The sequence below is a fragment of the Lutjanus erythropterus genome, chromosome 9 (assembly GCF_056507025.1).
Source record: "Lutjanus erythropterus isolate fLutEry1 chromosome 9, fLutEry1.hap2, whole genome shotgun sequence".
Taxonomy (NCBI): domain Eukaryota; kingdom Metazoa; phylum Chordata; class Actinopteri; order Lutjaniformes; family Lutjanidae; genus Lutjanus; species Lutjanus erythropterus.
Window position 1 is genome coordinate 18,888,305 of NC_139325.1, and position 20,304 is coordinate 18,908,608.

The window sequence follows — 20,304 nt, forward strand, 5'->3', positions numbered from 1 at the left end:
AGTTTGCTATAAATAAGAAATGAGCATTTGAGGAGTCAGAAAAGTTCTTTGTTTGATGTCAGTTAGATTTGTTTCAGTCAGAGTTGTGGATTATTAAATCATCCATCTTGTTCACTACATCTGAGCCTTTCTTACCCTCACTACAGGTTATATGAACTTATTTAAAACACAAAAAAGTGAAATTATCTGTGATCTCATCGGTATCATCAGTTATCATATTGGCTGAGAGAAAAACATTGTGCATCCCTAATTAATATACTGTAGTATAGTTAGAGCCCAACCAACATATTCATTGACTGATAATATTGATCCAATATTAGCTTATCACAGTCTGTATCTCTCTATATGTTGTCTGATATGCCCTGATATGAAAACTTTTTTTTCTCACTAAGATTGTTTTTATTTTTATTTTTTTATCTTTATAGGCAACAATTTATGTGTTTTTGATCCACTGATTCAGTCTCAATATATAAATATCTTTTGTTATTATTTATTTATAGTTACTTATAATTATTAAAAATACAGGTGAAAGTTAACTGTATCATTTTGGACAATAAAATTTATTGTTAAACTGTAAAATATCCTGTCTTCATTACGTATCATTGTCACAAGTGTTTGATATCCACTTTTGAGGAATCATCGCAAAAAGTGTGTTTATATATTTTGTACAAAGGCTATTGACTAATATATCAATATTGGAATTATTTTACTCCCTGACATTGGTGTCGGCACCAACCCCCAAATCCAGTATTGGCTGGCTTGTCTCAGTATTATTACTTGCTTATTTATTCATACAAAACGAACATTATCTTATATAGACCTTTGATAAGATACACACACACGCAAAACATGTGCTTAGTGTTTTCTGCCATTTTCTTATTCTTTTCGTGTATAGTTTACTCCATTTTACTTTATGAATTGTCTTTTTCATATTATTTTTAACTGCATTATCCTTGATGCTTTGGAAATATTGTTTATCTGCCAATAAAGCGTATTGAAGTGGACTGAACTGAGAGAGGGAGGGAGGGAGACAGAGAGAGACAGAGAGAGACACAGAGCTCAAACCTCCTCTGGGCGCCTCATTACAACATTTGCCGTCCAGTTTTTCGTGCGCTCCTGTGTGTGTCTCTCTACCTGCTTTGGAAACCTCTGACTTTCTCCGCGCCCTCATACAGTCTCACCTGAATTTATCTCAGAGATGGAGTTCTCCACTCCTCTGCCCGACTCTCTGGGTGATTATAACGAACGCTACTCGGTCTCCTCAACTCCTTTCAACGCCACCTTCTTCTCCGAGGATCTGCTGCCGGCGTCTTCAAGGAGCAATGAGACCAACGAGGCTGCGACCAGGGACACCACAAGTCTCATCATCGCCGTTTGTATCACGGCTCTCTACTCCCTCATTTGTGTGGTGGGTCTGCTGGGAAACGTGCTTGTAATGTACGGGGTGGTCAGGTAAGAAATATATAAAGAAAGAACCAAAGAACCATAAACTAATAAGTAAGAAAAACATACTGGAAAGGGAAAGAAAAAATGTTTTTTTCCTCATTAAGTTGATAATTGATACTACAATTTGCTGTTCGCTATATGCTGATCAGTAAAAAGCAACACAAAAGCCTATACTGTATAATAGTCACATCCAGTATTGAAAATATTCTTTATTATTGTTTTATAATGGCAAACTGCATTAACATATTGTTCATTTTATCATTATAAACATCTACTTCTAAAATATTATTAATCATTTCTTATTGCTCATAAACAGACACTAACTCATTAAGCGAATTTGGCATTAATTTGAACTGTAATTAACGCAAATAAACAATAAGACAAGTTACTGGCCACAAGACAAATTTGAAAAGACACGCAGCTGTGGCGTTGTTGTCAGAAAAGTAACAATTTCAGTGTAGCACATCTTATTAATCTCTGATGTTGCATAATGGTCATTTTATGATTTATTACAGGAAATAGCCTGTATAACAGATTTCTCCTTCACAGCACCTGGAAACCTTACTTCTGGGAATAACTGATATTCTAGGACTCCATTAGTAAATTAAGAATGGAATATGTGTATAAAAATACATGTTGACAGCTATATTACTTCATTTTATGATGGTCCTTTTCAACTGCCCACTCTTTCAGTGCGTCTGAGAGCTGCTCTCTAACACACCCACACACAAACAGGCACACACAAACACACACACACCTCCTCCTACACACAAGAGAGGATGGAGGGAGGGTGGTGCATGTGCACCACAGCTTAGTGTTGAAATTACTTCATTGCACCAATTATTCCTGTCAGGAATAATGCTGTAAACTCAGGTGATTAATTTGCATGGAGAAATAAGAAGCATGTTGAAGCCCCTTACCAGCAAAGCAAAATCAATTTCAGTAATTCATGTACTGAGGATTCTGAGCATCATTTGTTGTTGAACTAATGCAGCTTATATGAGAAAGCAATGGCGGTGATGAAGAGTGGACCTCCAGTGTCATTCAGTCACCTCACTGGACTGCTTCGTAAATCAAATGTGCAAGATGAAATATGAGTTTCTGTGATTTTCAGAATTATCAAACAAAGTGAATATAAAAGCCATTATTGTGCCCACTCTCTACATGGCAAAGCAATTACAGTGAGATCAGTGCATGATGTGCACTGTAATGCATCCCTTTATGTGGATTAAGATAAAAGATAAGACATTCCTTTATATTCATATCTTCAGAGCCTGTTGCTGCAATTTAATTAAATCTGACCCACTACTGTCATATCGTGGTCTCATGTGGAGGAATCCATCTTTAAACCAGGCAGACAACTGTTCAGCTGGCATTCGGACAAGACTGGTCACTGGTAATAGGAGGGAAAAAAATACTCTGTGAATCCAATATCAAGGAGGAGTTTTGGAGGATTTCTCAGTGACTCATTACAGAGAAGTGCAGTTTAATGGAGGCATACATTCACTTTGAGCAGAGAAGCTCTCATGCATTTAGTGTAGTGCCATAAAAAAACATTATGCGCACAAAAAGCTCTTGATATTTTTCAAGGGAAACAGCAGATCACAGGGTTGAAAAAGGAAATGGATTAGATCAAACAATAGATTGAATTTCTAACCTTGAAATGTTTTAATGGGAATCGTGATTCAGCCACACTCTGCGTCTTCTTTGCAACAGTAAGCAGACCTTGAGAAAAAAATTCAGTCTCTCCAACTAACAGCGACTCTTATTGACTGAGTCCCAGAGGACCAGTGTGTAGGGTTCTGCAGCATCTAGCAGTGAGCTTGCAAATTGCAAACAACTCTCCTCACCCTCCCCTTCAAAGTTCTAGGGTATAGTAGAAACATGGCAGCACAACATGGTGGCGTCCATGGAAGAGGACGCCCTTTGTAGATATAAAGGGCTCGTTCTAAGGTAACAAGGTAACAAAAACACAACACTTGACTATTCCTAAGTTCTGCAGCTTTTTGGTCTGTGTTTTAATGACAGTTGAGCAGCTTCCTCCTTTCCCGATCCCTGTACTTAGATATAGAACTTTAATTGGGCCTGAAAAGTTGAGCCTCAATAGGCCCAGGCCCGACAAAATTCTGGCTGAACCCGATCTGAACCTGTCCCTCATTAGCATATTTCAGTCTGAACACAATTACAGCCCGACATTTTTCTTAACACGCTTCCCTCTGTACCAAAAAGTAGGACTTGGCCGTGTCAGGGACAATACATTGGGGGAATTTGAATTGGCAATGACAGACAATGGTAGAAAAATGAAAAAAAAAAAAAAGTATATATATATATATATATACATGACAGGCAATCAAAATGCCGATAATGTGTCAGATGATGACATCAAACTAGGATGTGGAATCATTCTAATTGATTTTAACTGACAACAGCTTATCGCCAAAATGAACAGATTTGGAAAATGATCTTTTGGATGCTTCAGAGGGACACAGCTCGATTCCTATTACAGCCATTATAAAACAAAGCATTTAGCCAGAGCCAGAAGTAAAATCACACAACACACCCAAATTGATATTATTCAGCGAGGAAATGATACAAAATAAGATACAAAGAAGCAAATATAGTAACACTTAAAACTGGATATAGTCTAGCAAGAAAACAATTAAGACAGATGAAAAAATACTACATTAAGACAGCTAATTTTAGTGAAATAAACTATTAAATCCTGTTGCAAGCAGAGTTGCTGTTTTTTAAATTTTTGCCATGTTTTTTGTAACTGTCAAGTTGCATGGAAATTATTTTTCATACAATTTTGAAAGTACAACTAGTTGCTTGAAAGTTTCACCGTGTGAAGCCAGCCTTACACACTGGACCTTTAAAGGTGCTCAGTGCTTTTCCTCCAACCAACCAGGTACACCAAGATGAAGACTGCTACCAACATCTACATCTTCAACCTGGCTCTCGCCGACGCTCTCGCGACCAGCACCCTCCCCTTCCAGAGCGCTAAGTACTTGATGAGAACATGGCCCTTTGGGGAGCCGCTGTGTAAAGTGGTCATTGCGATTGATTACTACAACATGTTCACCAGCATCTTCACGCTCACCATGATGAGTGTAGATCGCTACATCGCTGTATGTCATCCAGTGAAGGCCCTTGACTTCCGCACACCTGCCAAAGCAAAGCTCATCAACGTCTGCATCTGGATCCTCTCCTCTGCTGTTGGAGTCCCTGTGATGATCATGGCCGTTACCAGGGTGACAGAAAAAGGTGAGAGTTTTTTATTACTGAAGAAAAAAAGCAGAAAAATACCATGGTGTATAAACTTCTCTTACCAGCACAAGCTTTTTAGCACTTTTAGTGGCAAGTGTTCAGGGAGTGATCACGCTGTAAAAGAGAAAACATTTGAGCTTGGGTTATTAACTTAAATTAGCCTCTCCACATGGCCCTCTATTAAACGTCTAATTGTTTTATCTCCGCAGGAAACACTGCCTGCGCACTCAGTTTCCCCAAACCTGAGTGGTACTGGGACACAGTGATGAAAATCTGTGTATTCATCTTTGCCTTTGTGGTTCCCGTCCTGGTCATCACCATCTGCTACGGTCTGATGATCCTGCGGCTCAAGAGCGTCCGCTTGCTCTCCGGCTCCAAAGAGAAGGACAAGAACCTGCGACGGATCACCCGCATGGTTTTGGTGGTCGTGGCAGCCTTCATTATTTGCTGGACTCCCATCCACATCTTCATCATCGTCAGGACCATGGTGGATATCGACCACAAGAACCTCCTGGTGATGGCCAGCTGGCATCTGTGCATCGCGCTGGGTTACACCAACAGCAGCCTCAATCCCGTGCTATATGCCTTCCTGGATGAGAACTTCAAAAGGTGCTTCAGGGATTTCTGCCTGCCCTATCGCTCCCGCCTGGAGCAGAGCAGCTTCTCCAGGGCACGCAACAGTACACGGGAGCCTGTGTCTGTTTGTGCTCCTGCACGGACAGAGAGACCGCCGGCCTGACTAGGCATGGATCAGTGGGGAGAAAGAACAGTTCAAGATGACCTCCAGACCGAGGTCACACAGTTCTCCACCACAGGAGTCTGAGTCCACAAATGTAGGCTTTTATGTAAATGATCGATTGTGCTCATATACTGAAACGCCTTTGTCCCAATAGATTTGTGAGACACAATTCTTTAAGGATTATCTTTCAGGATGATCACAAACATGCATGTGCCTGCCTGTGCATAAGGAAAAAATACAAATATACATACATTCATGGAGTGTGTATAAAGCACAAGCATAAAGCAAGCATAATGAACAAACATATACTGTGCAGTCAGAAGGTACTGGGATAGTAGTGTTTTCAGCAAAATAAAAAAGGAGGTTAAAGTTTTGAATCTAAGCTTTAAGAGGATTTGTGGGTCCTCACCATTGACAGTAAATTAGTGGACAGAGTCACTGCAACATCACATTGGTTTGTGGACTACTATTTTGAAGCCTCGAGTTTGGCATTATGGAGGTGGTTGCCATCTTGCGTGGTTGCGTGGGACTGGTGGTTAATGTAATGTATCTTGTATGGTGTTTATGTTGGCTCATCCTTTCAGCAGGAAATAATGCCCAGTCATGATATTTCTCGCATTACAACTATCAGTACTACATAAACATTTGAGGCAAGAAATGTAGTAACAGATGATCCTTATTTGATCAACACTGCCTAGTTGTACAGTTCTAGAGGCTCTGTTGGAAGCTAGAAACAATTTGTGTCTGTTTGTCCAACTTAACCACAGCATTGTTACATTTTAGAGCATAATTACTTCATAGAAAGTGTACTATGAAGAAACAACACATGTAAAATCTCACAAAAATTAAGCAAATCAAGGGTTCTTTGATAGACACAACTTGGCTGCCTGGTCAAAAATTTTTTCTCATATTTCAGCGGAACAGAACACTAAATTATGTTTCAAAAACAGTTTAAACAAGAAATAAACAATGTAGTAACATAATCTTGATCCATATTCATTCATTGGGAAACTGTTTACTGAGGTCATTTAAGACTCAATACAATCACGTTTTTTTGTAACCAACTGAGTTTCCCCCTGCTGGCCATTAGAAAGAGTGCAGGTATAACCTACTTCCACAATAGCTTCAATTTTCACACCCGAAAGCTTTGTCCACCTCTGCTTCTTCTGTCTGTGGCCTTCACATCCATATTTGGTGAACAAAGTAGGACTCAGTGCCTCATGTGTGCATAGTCTCACTATAATCAGATTGTCAGGCAAGGACAATGATCCTAAGCACACGGACAAAGCCACCAAGGAGTCTTTTTATGGCCAAGCAGTGGCCGACGTATGATTGGCCAAGTCAGGCACTTGACCTCAGTCCAAGAGATTGTGTGTTTCACTTGACGAAGACCAGAGTGACTCGGAAATCCCCTGTAGCAGGAAGAAGTGATGATGGCTGCAGTACAGTGCTGGCAGAGCATCAACAGGAAAGATACTGCTGTCTGATATTCAGCTGGTCATTTATTTTGCGCTAAGTATTATAGGATGGTTTATGTCAGCTTGTCGAATGACTTTTGATTCCTTAAATTTGAGACACCATTTAAGAAGGGCTACAATTTCCATACTGTTGCTGTAACTCCTTCAAGTAATTAAAACTTAGATAAGTGCTTTTTTGGCCATTTGTTGGCATAAGAAACTGTAAATACTACATTGGGATGTCGCCTTTTAAGCTGATATGACAAACTTAGCATATAGTTGCTGTTTACACATCCAGCTGTTATGAAGCAACATTATTATTCATTTGGAGTCATGTTTCTGGCTACTTGACAAATGTAAGTTGAAAATTTGCTCCTCTTTTAGTCCTGTTTTTGGTCACCACCAGCTCCTGAAGAAATTATGATCTTTAGGTGCTAAATACTCCATTATGTTCATCAACTCAAATATGTTCACCAGCTAGTTGCCAACCGTGTCTGTCTGCTGTTTGGTGTTGGGAAAGAAGTGCACAGTCAGTTTTAGACTTTTTTCTTAAAACAGATGCGTGCAGTGGGTGAAACTAAGACAAGAAAGTGAGAGTGACCCAACCCAGCAAAGTTGCCAAAACAATAAGCCAAAAGATGCTATAATGCTCTTGAAGCTGAGGTAGAACTGCAGAGTGAAGTGACAATTGACCCTTCCTAAGTTGAGCCTAGCATATAGCATATTTAAGTACAGGAAACAGGAAAGGAGAAAGTTGCCAAGTACTGAGCTTATTCAACTGTTACTGAAACAGAGCAAAGAGGGGTGAAACTTAAGTAGAGTCAAATCTCTGTGGGTTTGTGATTATGAGCAACTCCTTTTACTTTACACATTACTCGATGGAAGTAACAGTCCTCCACTGGTTGTCAAACTGGGCCCCATGTTGGGTAGTATCTTGCTTCTATCATGGTCCAAAGAAAAAAAATTAAGCAATGGAAACATTGCTCACTACTTGGGTAAACAGGATGAATCTTCGATACCACTTGGCAATGGGAGATATTTCTAGTCCACTCGGCCTATAAACCCTTCGGCTCAGCTATGAGCCAGATAACTAATGTTTTGCTAGCAACATCCAAAGTCAATTATGTATGGCTGACAAAGAGTAAATATAATTTGAAACTTTCAGAACAACATTAGCCAGCTATCCAGCCATGTTACTGTCCTCTAATTGATATCAAGATTTTCACAAAGTGCAGAGATACGTCTGGCTATGTGAGACTAGCCGCAGCCTGATGAAGTGAGTTGAATGGCGAATGGGATGTGAGATGATTGTTTCTGTGATGTGAAGTACCAGCAAGTTCAGAGGGGCACAAAACCATTCAGAGGGGCAGTGTATTTCTTGCAGCTTGTGTGACACATTTACCATCCACTTAATTCTTTGGGTCTTGTCATTTATTGTAAGCTAAACAGACTGCATCCTTTATTACTCATTTCAACTAATTCCAACACTGGAACTACTTAGTAGGGATCCATTATCAGGAATCAGTGGACACCCTGCAACCAATCAGAATTGAGTATTCACTCAGACACTAGTGTAAAAAAAATCTTTGACAGCAGCTTTAGAGCTGAGTTTACTTTAAACCAGGACTTTAACCTCATAGTGTTTAATTTCATGTTCAGTGTACTGGAGTACAGAGCCAACTGAGTGACAAATGTGTCTCTGTCTAATAGTTTCTGTATATCTAGACTGGTAATAGTGTTGTCACTCAACCTCAGTGTGACGTTAATGAGAATCCAATAATGTGAATGTTCAGCTGAGACTATATTTTCATCGTCTCTGTAATATTTAAATTAAATGATGTATCCAGTTCCACGCTTCTTGTTGTGATATTAAGAGGAGAAATAATTACTGATTGAAGGCCACACAGATAATAAGAGCAATTTTAATGGAGGTGAAATTCTATGTGACTACAGAGACATGTTTTAGTGTCATTTTTCCACTTTATGCCGATGCACCATAAAAGATGCTCATGAAAGACATCTTAAATAACAGGAAAATACTGCCTTCATGATTAAGCAGAGATGACTGGGCGCTTCCAGCATATATTCATCATGAACTTTAGCTGACTCACTGTTTCCACTCCTCTAGCAGCTGGGTTGCTCTGTTTTTTTTGTTTTTTTGTTTTTTTTTTTGCACAACCAAAACATTCAGCCAACAGTAAATTGAGGAAGTGAAGGGGAAAGCGGCAATCTGTTTCAACTCATAGCTGTGACTGAATGACCTCACACTGGCATGGAGGCGAGCCTGAATGGGATCAAATGCATTAGCGAGCAACAGGAGTTTCTTATACACATTACAGCTAATGGACAGTGTTCCAGTGAGGATGATTGGACACTAAGAAGATCTTTTTTGCACATTTTGAACTAACAGTCAAACCGGTGCCTCTTATTATTTGTTTAACAAGGCATCCATATATTAAGTGTAAAGATAATATTGTTCGGTAACAGCATATTAAGTGATAATGTGATTTATTTTGTTTCAGTGTACTGTCAAGCTGTTGTAACATTAAGCTTCATTTGTAACAAATTCGTAAAATCAAATGTTACAGAATATAATATGTATTTACACTAAGTGCTCTAAATGTTAAGTGAGGCATTCTGAATCTTAATATATCGTTCCTGTCTCCTGTCTGGACTATCTCCTAACTTTTTTTTTTTTTTTTTTTACCATCACTGTAAGGAGATCATTTATAAATGTTTTCTGCAGTGTGGTCAACAATATGTTAAGCTGAATGAAAACATGTACCGTAATGCCTTATTCAGCATTATGTTTAATTTTTGTTTTGTAAAGGAAAGTGCTTGATCTTTAAGTGTTTTCACATTTTGTGTTTCAGCAGACACAGTATATAAAGTACCTTATTATATAGATGTAATAACTGCTTTTGTCTTTTGAAAACTTTAATACAATCATCATATGGAATAGCATAAGGTGTATCTTGTTAGTGATTTTATTTTGAAATATTGCTGTAAATATTTCAGTCTAGAGCCAATATTTAGTTTTTTGTGGTTGTTAGTACAGATGTTAATATTTATACTCTTTTTTAAATGCCAGTGAGGCCTCGTGGGAGGTAGACATGTAATTTGTTGAAGAATGGATTACCAATCAGGGCCTAGGGGCCTCTGACCCAGGTCAGAGGCCAGCAGGTCCTGGGGCACATATATGACACATCTAAAGTGTGTTTGTAAATGTGAGTGAATTATTGAAAGCACAATATGAAACAAGTCAGGGATGATGTTGGGGTTTCTGGACACCAGATGCCTCAAAGAATTAGCTTATTTTACAATGTATTACCTAAATAAAAATAAGGCTGGTGATATTATTTACCATCGTTACTGTCAGCAAATCTTTTGAAAACAACAACAACAACAACAACAATAACAACAACAACAAAATCCCATTGTGCTATTTCAATGCTTTCTGACTCCCACAGTCTGTCCGTGGTTCTCAGGCCCATGTGCACTGGTTCACTGTAAAGAAGTTAGAAAATAGGTCTTGAAAATATACTTTAAAACTTGATATTTTCTGAGCATAGCTGGGCACTGTAGTTTTTAAGCACACTGTATTCAAATAGGCATAAATAGTGTGTTTCTTGTGGACTTTTGTCAGTGGGAGATTTGGTAGTCTGGCTCCCAACCTTTATCCTAAAGGATCCGTTTTCTTTAATTGAATAAACTGACAACCCCTGACTAAGTGACATATATTATGGACATTTATATTTAATGCATAACAGTAACAATGTAAAAGAACTGATAAACTGTACAATAAACTGAAATGGTGAATGCAATATATTTAAAGAATATTAAACTAATATTTTTTAATGGATGTTGAATACAGTCCTCCATTGTTACTGATACTTTTAGGAATTTGTTATACAATTCTCTGTCTGTTTTATGCATGACATAATATTTTATTTTTAATAATCATACATACTCAATAGGTTTGTTTTTTTCTTTTTGGACAAATGTAGTGTTTTCTTCTACCTGACGTTTGGACATTTTTCTGGTAGAGCGTTGGTTGGTTTAACTGTATTTTTCTAATGGAGGATGAGGCTGTTTAGAGCCAGGACTGAATATGAATATAGCTTGTGATCAGGTCTTCCCTGTGCTACTCTCCTAAGAGATTTTTATATTTTAAAAAATAAGCTAAACGTTAAACATCAGCTATCATTTAGCTTTCCTCATAGAAATGAATGAAATGCTAAGGTATAGACTGACACACACCAAAAAAACAGTTTCTTACACCCTTTAAAATCAAAAGGGTCTCATGACCCCCTGTGAAGGTTTGGTGACCCCTACTGGGGTTGGCACCCCAAGTTTGGGAACCAGTGCTCTAGTGAGTATATACTGTGGAAGGATTGATTCAAAAACAAATAACAGTGTGTTGTCGCCCAGTGCAACAGTGTGGCTATAAATGTGTTTTAATAGATTTTGGACAACAATGAAGCTCTATAGCACAGAGGAATAAGTTATATTAAGATTTGGTTTGTTTTTATGATTCACTCGTTGTTTTTTGTCTATTCACATGGTTTGCTGACAGTAAGATAAATACAGAATATCTCCAGCTTTATCATTTTAACTGTTTAGAAGTGACTGACCCAAAACCTCAAGTGACTGCCGCTTTCATCACAGTTTTTGTTTACTCATCCTGGAGAAAAAAGGAATAAAATAAACCACTGCAGTATCTTTTTATCCGGAATTCAGATTCTCATTGAATGTGGAGTGTGTATAATCAACTGCATAGGTCATACTGGAGTGCAAACAGCTATGATTGAATGAGATCCACTGAGACGCTATTACAGATGCATTTAACAATAATATGAGACACGCCTGTGAGGCCCACTGAGGATGTGTTGGAAATGACAAATTCTTGGCTATTTTTGTATCATGGTCCATGATTATTTGTTCAACCGGTTTGTCTTACACACATTAAAGGGCTGAAATCATTCTCTGCTGAAAGACTCATGATGAAACCATGATAAGCAGGCATCAGTCACAATCATTTCTCTTTCATACTTCTGTGGATGTTCAGTCTAAGGCTTGGAGCAGGAGATGTTCAGTCTAAATCCTTCAGACGCTTCTATACAAGACATCACACAGCTCCCAGCAAGAGACCAGATAGACAGTGACGTTTGTCATGGGGGGTTGAAGCTCACTATAGATTTCCCCTGCGCTACGGAGCGATGCATACAGTAAGTCCTCTATGAAATATACATGGCTCTGCCTATATGTTCACTGTGGAAAAGACAATCGAAAAAAGCAACAAAATGAATAATTCAGTCTGGCTCCTGACTTGGCTGGACTACAAGTTGAAATGTGAAAACCAAAAACCTTTATTCAACAGAGCAGTCACACTACAGCATCACTGTCATGTCTGAAAACTCATGTGTAACTGTGATATTTGCCCCTACAGAGACAGCTTTGTTCTGCAATTTTAAAATCTGTCTTTGTTTGCTCTCAGAGGTTGCACACAACAGGCATTTAAAAAATTGTTTGCTATCACACGGGTACCGTTACAAACAGAGACACTATAGACCGCGCAGTGACACATAAATAATTAAACAATTTCATCTTCTGACTCTTAGTCTGGTTGGCACCAACAACTAATTTAATCTAAGATTAGTTCTAATCAGTTTCATTAAAATAAAAAATTAAAATTAAGCAGACCTCGATTAAAAACTAATTTCAGTTTCAAATCAAAGTTTAGTGATTTAAACCAAAATTAAACAGTGTAATCAATATAGAGATGATTGCTTACACAAATTAAGATAAATAAAATAAATAAATAATATTATGTAATATGTAATAAGAGTTTGTTAGCTAGCTAAAAAGATTTTTAAAAAGTTGCATTGATTACCAACTAGCTAAAAAGCCAATTAGCCTAGTTAGATTTCTCATGACGGCTCGGCAGAGTGGCTCATATTTCACCTTCACTGAGAAAAACCTGTTGGCTGAATTAATGGAGAAGTGGCCAAAGGATCAACTGGAGTGAAAGAAAGAAGGGGCACATCATAAAACTCAGTTGAGTTGAATCTCTTGAGGCCCTTAACTTTCTTCAAGAAATGTGATTATTTTGTTCAACAAATGCATAACAGGGACAGACATTTTAAGAGTTAAACCACCAAACGACTGCTTATTGGTTGTGATTCCTCTGAAACAGGCAGATAGGGAAGGACTTGTCACAGATCTTGATTGGCGTTTGCAGTACTAACTACAGGTAAAGACATCTGTCCATCAGGAAAATCTGTAATAAAATAAACAAGGGTTGAAGCTGAGGAGCCAGAGGACATCAAAGAAAAGGATCACATTTTAAATTGGAACTTGGTGGTGCAACATAATGAAATTGAATCTAGGTTGAGAGTAAAAGCTAAATTGATGTTGAAAGAAAGGCTTAAATTTAATCTTTCTTCATTCTAAACTACTTTGGTGCAACATAATTTACAGTTAAACCATTATTTAAATAATAAATAACTAATGTTTCCTCATACCCTCAAACAAATTAACAGAGGGAAATGAGAAGAGATGAAATCTTTCTGAAGCATTCATAACATTTCTCCCTTGCTTGCATCAAAATCTCAGAGCATCCAAGAGTCACGAGGCAAGATTTTGTTTTCTGCTTCATGTGGTCGACACTTGTTATGTGACTTCCTCTACTAATTTGTCTGTGAGGGAGACTTAATGAAAAGATCTACTGTATGTGAGACGTCTTGCTCCTCCGGTCACAGTGAAGATGTTGTATGGAACACAATTATTTTGTTTGGCAGCATGGACAAAAGGATGACTTGAGCTCCATTACACTGTAAAACGACAGTCATATAAATTTTTCATTATAACAGATGTTAAGGCGTCGACAACAGACACCAACATACTGTAAGTGAGGCTCGTACAACACAGCATGTTGGCTTACAGTTTGTGACCTGTCAGTGTCGAGTCAAAACCATATAATCCAAAAATAAAGATGTAAAATACACGCAAAAGAAATAATGAGAGATTCTGCTAATGAATTTGCCAATTTGGGTTGCTGCTGTGTGTGATAGATGCCTGCCGTAATGCAGACAATCAGACCTCCTGGCTGCCTGAGGTGTCTGAAATTCCAGAAGTGCCAAAAGCTCTGAAGCAGCTTTACTGGATGTTTCACAAGGCAGCAAATACTTGGGTATTCCCTGCTGAGGAGCAGAGACAGGGAATCAAGCTGGGCGCCATCTGCCAGCTGACTGTCATGAGGGACTGTGCGAAAAAGGAATGGAGTGGTGAGGGGGAGTTTAACCCTACATTTCCCTTTCTGAGAACCCAAGACCCTTTTTTAACCTTGCTCTTGATGTAGAGAAAAACACCCTCCTTACAACATGTCCAAAATAGTAGTATTAAATATGTGCAACTTTATTGTTTAATAGTGTAACCCAGTTTAAATTATAATATCTTAAAGGCATTTCTAGTTTGCCCCACCAGTCTACACATTAAAGGACCACTGTGTAGGATTTAGTGGCATGTAGTGGTGAGATTTTCTTTTTCTCCATAATTCAGTGTATCTTTATGTGTCTGGGCACTGGGAAAATTTTATCTTTTTGGGGTAACTATTTCCTACATTGCCTAAAATTAATTACTGAAAATGATTACTACCCTGCCTTAAGCCAACATAAAACTTACAATACCCTTCCCCTTTTCTGACTTCCTTTCTTCTTAATCTATTCAGCTGTCAACCATAAAGGTGATTTATATGATCATAGATTATGTGGACCCATGTAGGTAATTAGCACAGAGACGAAATGTCATGGAAATCAAGTAAATAACAAGAAAAGTCAATTAAAGGAATGAGTCATACCCCTTGGTGATTCATTACCGGGGTTTGAAGCCTGTTGTTATCTGGTCAGCGTAACAGATCTGTAAATGTGTGGCTATCAACAGATTGGCCCTTCTGACAAGCCCCGGCACAGCTGTTGGTCCTCCACTGAGGGGCTCACAAGAAGCCCTCAGCCCACTGGACGAGGAGTCCAATCTATCAAGACAATCTCCAGTAATTACAAGCGTGGTCTGCAGGCGACGAGTACCAGCAGCTTAACAGCAAGAGAGGCACTCATTTGTTAATAATATGCTCTTTGGTTTCCTCTGCACACACTCACAGAAATACATGTTTTGTCAGTGCCGATGCCAAAACAACTGTGCCATGGCAACAGCTGAGTATTTTATACATCTAGTACTTCATACTTCACTTAATCCATCAATAACAGCCAGAGGCAACTGTTGTTGTTGAATGATGTGTTGTTTGAAGATAATGTGCTATACATATTGCAATGTTTTTTATTATTATTATTATTATTGTTATTAGGCCAAAAAATGCTGCTTCGTACCTCAGTAACAATGATAGTTATTGACCTATCTGAAGCTACAGAGCAACATTTTTCGGATACAGCAGAAGTTTTATCTGTTTTATAATCTATGTGGTGGAAAGTGAGAGTAGGTTGAATGCTTTCTGGAAATTACACCCTGGATCCACATGTAAAGGACACTGTAAAAAATCTGGTGTGATAATGGATAGTGATTTTAAACTGGACAAGCAGATAAATTCTGTGGTAAAATTGACTGACACAGGTTTTGCATGCTTTTATCATGACTAAGCTTGACTACTGTAATGCACTTTATGTTGGTGTTGGTCAGGCCTCTCTGCTACCTTAAGGCTTATTTATGTGTATGTTTACTTTAATTACTTGTATGGATTCAGACGGAGCCTTCTGTCTGTACTCTGTATTCATTTTGTCCATATTTCTGCTCTTGGGAGTATGTGGGCACTGAAACTTACAAATGGATGCATCTATTTTCTCCAGCACCGAGTCGTAGTTAAGGTCCACCTAAAAAATCCTGGACACAAAAATCATGAACAACAATTTAACAGTCGAACTCTACAAGTCAGTACTACAGAGTTCTCAGTGTTTTCATGTGTTGTCTAGAGGGAAAATTGAGAATTTTCTTTACACAGACTTTTAAGTAATGATGCCTGCAACTGATTAAGGCTGGATGGCTGAAAACGTTTTGTGTAACATACTGTCAGATGTGATCAAGGTTTATTATGACATGGATATATGCATTTAGGATAACACACCAGGTGTCAGAGCACAGCGGTGACCCCGCAGATAGAAATGCTTCCTCACACAGTCAATCTGTCACTGGGGGCAGCAATGATAGAAAATGGAAGATAGATGTTGTGTTATGTGGTATGCTGTGTTTGCTGTGCAGAAATGAATCTTTTCTTTCTACATCTCAGATTCCCACAGACACACATGCAGTATTTAAAGGTATTTTATCAAACTGTGATTCAGCTGTGTGCGTGAGAGACAGAAAGCAAGTATGAAGTTATCTGGACAAAAGCTTCCTGTTGCGCTGTGTTCAACAGGTTCACACCAACAACCCACAGAAAAGCATCTTAGAAGCATTCAAATCATCACAAAACTCTGGATTTCTTGATTAAGACATACTTGAGAAACAGCACTTGGCACTTGAAATGACAAGTTAATTAAGAAAGCAGCAGGGTGACTCGAGAGCTGCAACCTCCCAATCAAGGCAGAGCCAAATGATGCAGACTATTGTGAGGTTATAATTTTAATAGCATGACATGGTTGTTTGTGAATGCGTTGCGCAGCCTGTCAGGAGCCTGTTACAGCTGTGTAGTGTAAAGCACACGCAAAGACAGCGTTACCAAAACAAAAGCTCATGAAAGCCTTATGTACAGCTCTGAGTGGAGCTGCCACTTGCTGTGATTAATTTGGCTCCCTCCATTATCAGTGAATGTGTGGCAATGCAGGTGGCTGAGACTCCTCGGTCTCCTCTGTGATTAGTTTAACAAGAGGAAGATTAGAGCCCACATGCACTATGAAAAATCCAGTTATACTTTCTAGGAGTGAAAAGAATTAATCACAGGATGTCACCGCTGAATTCCTGTATGAATGTTTCTCTTTGTGCTGTACACGCAGGAGAAGGTTCCTGGGTTTAAAGCATTATGAGCCTCTGAATGCCCCAGCATGTGGAAAGCTGTTAACAGATGTCAAAGATGGGTGCTTTTAACAGCCTCTCCTAACCTCGCAGTTTAAATCAGACCCATTTACCTACGCCTGCACAGTGAATGTCTTCAAAAGAGCTAAGCTTTATTGTTTTGGAGGTCTGAAGGTGCATAACCTGAAAGGACAGTGATGAAACAACTGCACTTTATCAGGTTTAATGTCATCTGGAGGTTTCACAAAAAAACAGCGTTAAATTGCTTAAAATTCAGGTGCAGTGGGTGACCATAAAAAATAATAAGTCGATGTCTAAAGGCCACTTAATCAGTGTCATGATAATGTGATATTATATTTTAGAATATTTTACTCTGCTTGATAGTGTAACAGCTCATTATTGAACAAAGGCAACATTTTAGGAAAGAAAATGTTATATCTGAAAAATATTGAGGAGGTGTAAAAACTGCAATCACACCAGTGAGAAATGTCAAATGATGTCATTTCCAAAATAGACTATTTTCATTATAGTAGAAAGAGATCATTCTTATGAAACTGTATGTTATGCCAGTGGAGCAGACTACTTTCACACATAACATTGTTTTTTTTCATATTACACGTCATTACATAACTGCTACTACAATATATAAAGAAAAAAATGTAACCTTATGATCTTTGTAAAACAATGTACTTTTAGAACATCTGTATAAAAACACTAATTGAACGTGTGTTTCTTTTGATACACAGAACCATTTCAGATATTCTTCTGATAAAAAGGAGAGTTGAAGGTTTTATTGATAACATTTTTATGTATAAAAAAACTAATACAAAGCAAAGCAACAGAAAACATCCACAAAGCTTTTGGAAAGGTGTGGAATAAAAGTATTACCTTTCCTATTTTCCTAGTTTAGAGATATCGGCCAGAAAGATGTCTGCCTTCTCTCAAGGAGAGGATACAGCTCAGCTGAGGAGGACGTCATTAACGTCATTTTGCACAATACTGTAGTAACTTAGTGTCTTTGTGGTTGTTTTGCCACAGTTTTATTGTCATTTCGCATCTCTTTGTAGTTGTTATGCATCTGTCTTTAGCTTTGTGTCTCATTGTGGTCATTTTGTTTTGTTTTGGATCTCTTTATTGTCAAATTGCATTGCTGTAGTAATTTTTTCTCTCTTTGTGGTTGCTTTGCCTCTTTTTGTAGTCACTTTGCATCTTTGTAGTCATTTTGTGTCAGTTCATGGCTGTTTTGCTCCTTTTTGCAGCTCTTTTGCTTCTCCTTGTGGTCACTGTGCCCCTGGGCTGCACCCCTACGTCTGTTCAGCAATCCTTCTAAAAGTGTGAGCCTCTCTTCCATGAGTAGATGTGTTTCTTTCTGTGTGGTGGATAAGGTTGGTAGAAAGAAAATAGTTTCTACATGAAACAACTCACAGCAAGGTCTGTGAATTATCTTGAGTAATCAGGTCATGATTTCTGTAAAGAGACGTTGTTGAGCTTTTTAAGTGTTTTTTTTTTTTTTTTTTTTTGCCTACAAGCCAAATACCATGTTAAATTATATTCCAGAACAGTGCCTACAATTCAAATGTATTCCTGACAGTTCTTCTTTGTCACAGGACTAACGGTGACTCAAAACAAACATGGGGAGAGGTTCACTCTGATCAATTAACTGCTTATGAAAGATACTTTAGCATTTCAAAGCTTTCTGAGAAGCCGTTTGCCACGAGCGTTTTTTAATGTCATCATCAGGGCTATTGGCTAGATGAAAGAAAAATGAGACAAGCAAGGACCCTGTGCATTTCACCCCTGATAAAACACAAAAGCATGTAGCTTTGATGCACTTGTACCATCATTTGCATCCTTAAGTGTTGCTAATTTACATTCATGACTGGGTGTGCATGGAATGTGTTGTTTGCATATATAGTAGACATAAAGCAGCGAGGGTGCCACTAACTGCTTAATGCCAGCAACTTTTCCTCTGAACCTCCCTTCAAAGAAGAAAAGTGACATTGTCTGCAGGACTAATGTTAATGTCCAACACTACTGTAAGGGTACAGCCAAACTCCAACCCCAATTCCAAAAAAGTTGGGATGCTATGTTAACTGTAAATAAAAACAGAATGCAATGATTTACAAACACCTCTGAAGTTTTTAAGGTTCAAACTGATAAACTTGATTTTTTTTATATACACTCATTTTGAATTTGATGCCTGCAACACATTTAAAAAAATCTTAGTCCAACAAAAGACTGGGAAAGCTATGGAATGATCATCTGTGTGGAACACTTCAGACTGTTTTTGGAAATCATGGACGAAGTGTGTTAGTGCCCATGACATCATGGGTGACTGTCACATCTCTGAAGGCACCATTAATGCTGAAAGGCACGTACAGGTTTTGGAGCAACATGACGTCTTTTTCAGAGATGTCCCTGCTTATTTCAGCAAGACATTGCCAAGACACATTCTGCATGTGTTACAACAGTGTGGCTTCACAAAAAAAGTTTTAAAAAAGCTAAACTGTCCTGCCTACAGTTCAGAACCGTTTCCCATTGAAATGTGCGGTGCATTATGAAGAGCAAAATTCAACAGAGACTGTTTATAAACACTTGTTTATCAAATAAGAATGAGAAAAAAATTCACTTTCAAAACTTCAACAGTTAGTGTCATCAGTTGTCAGATGCTCACTGAAAAAAGAGGTGATGTAACACACTGAAACGTATTGCAGGAATCAAATTCAGAATTAGTGCATATTAACAAAAAAACAATAAAAATGATCAGTTTGAACATTAAACATCTTGTCTTTGTATTGTATTCAATTGAATATAGGTAAAAATATTTGCCAACACAATGGACCCTCAGAGACAGGACTGGACTGCAACAATAGCATCTATTGGAACAGTGAGGCAGACTATGAGGACTGGGTGATATGACAGTATTTACCATGAGCCAGACTAGTCTCCTATTAGAGATTACCCCTTTAATATGTCTGGGTGTATTTCACTATTATGGATAACAATGTAACAAATCAACAAACATGATTGCTTTATGGCCTTATTGTAATTTATTCTTATTTCTGCATCAATTTGATGAAGTTTAATGATTTGTATTGTATTATTTTATTAATGTATTGAATTATTACTGTCAAAATAGATGTGTGAAGGGTTTTATCCACATCACCCAAACCTACAGGCTACAAAACCTTTTATCTGTGAAATAAGCAGGAAATGTTGCCTTTATTCACCCTGAATAATCATGGACACAACTTGATCTTTAACATTACAAGTTATTTCTTTATGGCAATAGTTATAAGAAACAAAATCACTTAAATGACGATCAGCTCATCGTCATCATTTGTTAACAAAGGTCTTCAATATTGGCTAAATATC

At 38.1% G+C, this 20,304-nt stretch overlaps 1 protein-coding gene across 4 annotated transcripts; it reads left to right on the forward strand.

The window, feature by feature from the left end:
• Positions 1–1,107: 1,107 nt before the first annotated feature.
• On the forward strand, positions 1,108–6,101 carry oprd1b (opioid receptor, delta 1b). Of its 4 annotated transcripts, none has more exons than XM_084725660.1 (3): positions 1,108–1,452; positions 4,355–4,732; positions 4,933–6,101. In XM_084725660.1, the coding sequence occupies exons 1-3, from the start codon at positions 1,199–1,201 to the stop codon at positions 5,450–5,452; spliced, it is 1,152 nt and encodes a 383-aa protein (XP_084581786.1). In that variant the 5' UTR covers positions 1,108–1,198; the 3' UTR covers positions 5,453–6,101. The 4 variants fall into 4 exon arrangements, with proteins under 4 accessions (XP_084581786.1, XP_084581785.1, XP_084581787.1 ...); XM_084725659.1 differs by having other exon boundaries at positions 4,355–4,721; positions 4,922–6,101; XM_084725661.1 differs by having other exon boundaries at positions 4,355–4,710; positions 4,923–6,101.
• The last annotated feature ends 14,203 nt before the right edge of the window (positions 6,102–20,304 follow it).

Coding starts and splice junctions, on each gene's coding strand:
- oprd1b (XM_084725658.1), top strand. CDS start 1,199: ATGGAGTTCTCCACTCCTCTGCCCGACTCTCTGGGTGATTATAACGAA. Junction 1,453..4,354: donor GTAATGTACGGGGTGGTCAG/GTAAGAAATATA, acceptor CCAACCAACCAG/GTACACCAAGATGAAGACTG. Junction 4,702..4,895: donor CATGGCCGTTACCAGGGTGA/CAGAAAAAGGTG, acceptor TGGCCCTCTATT/AAACGTCTAATTGTTTTATC.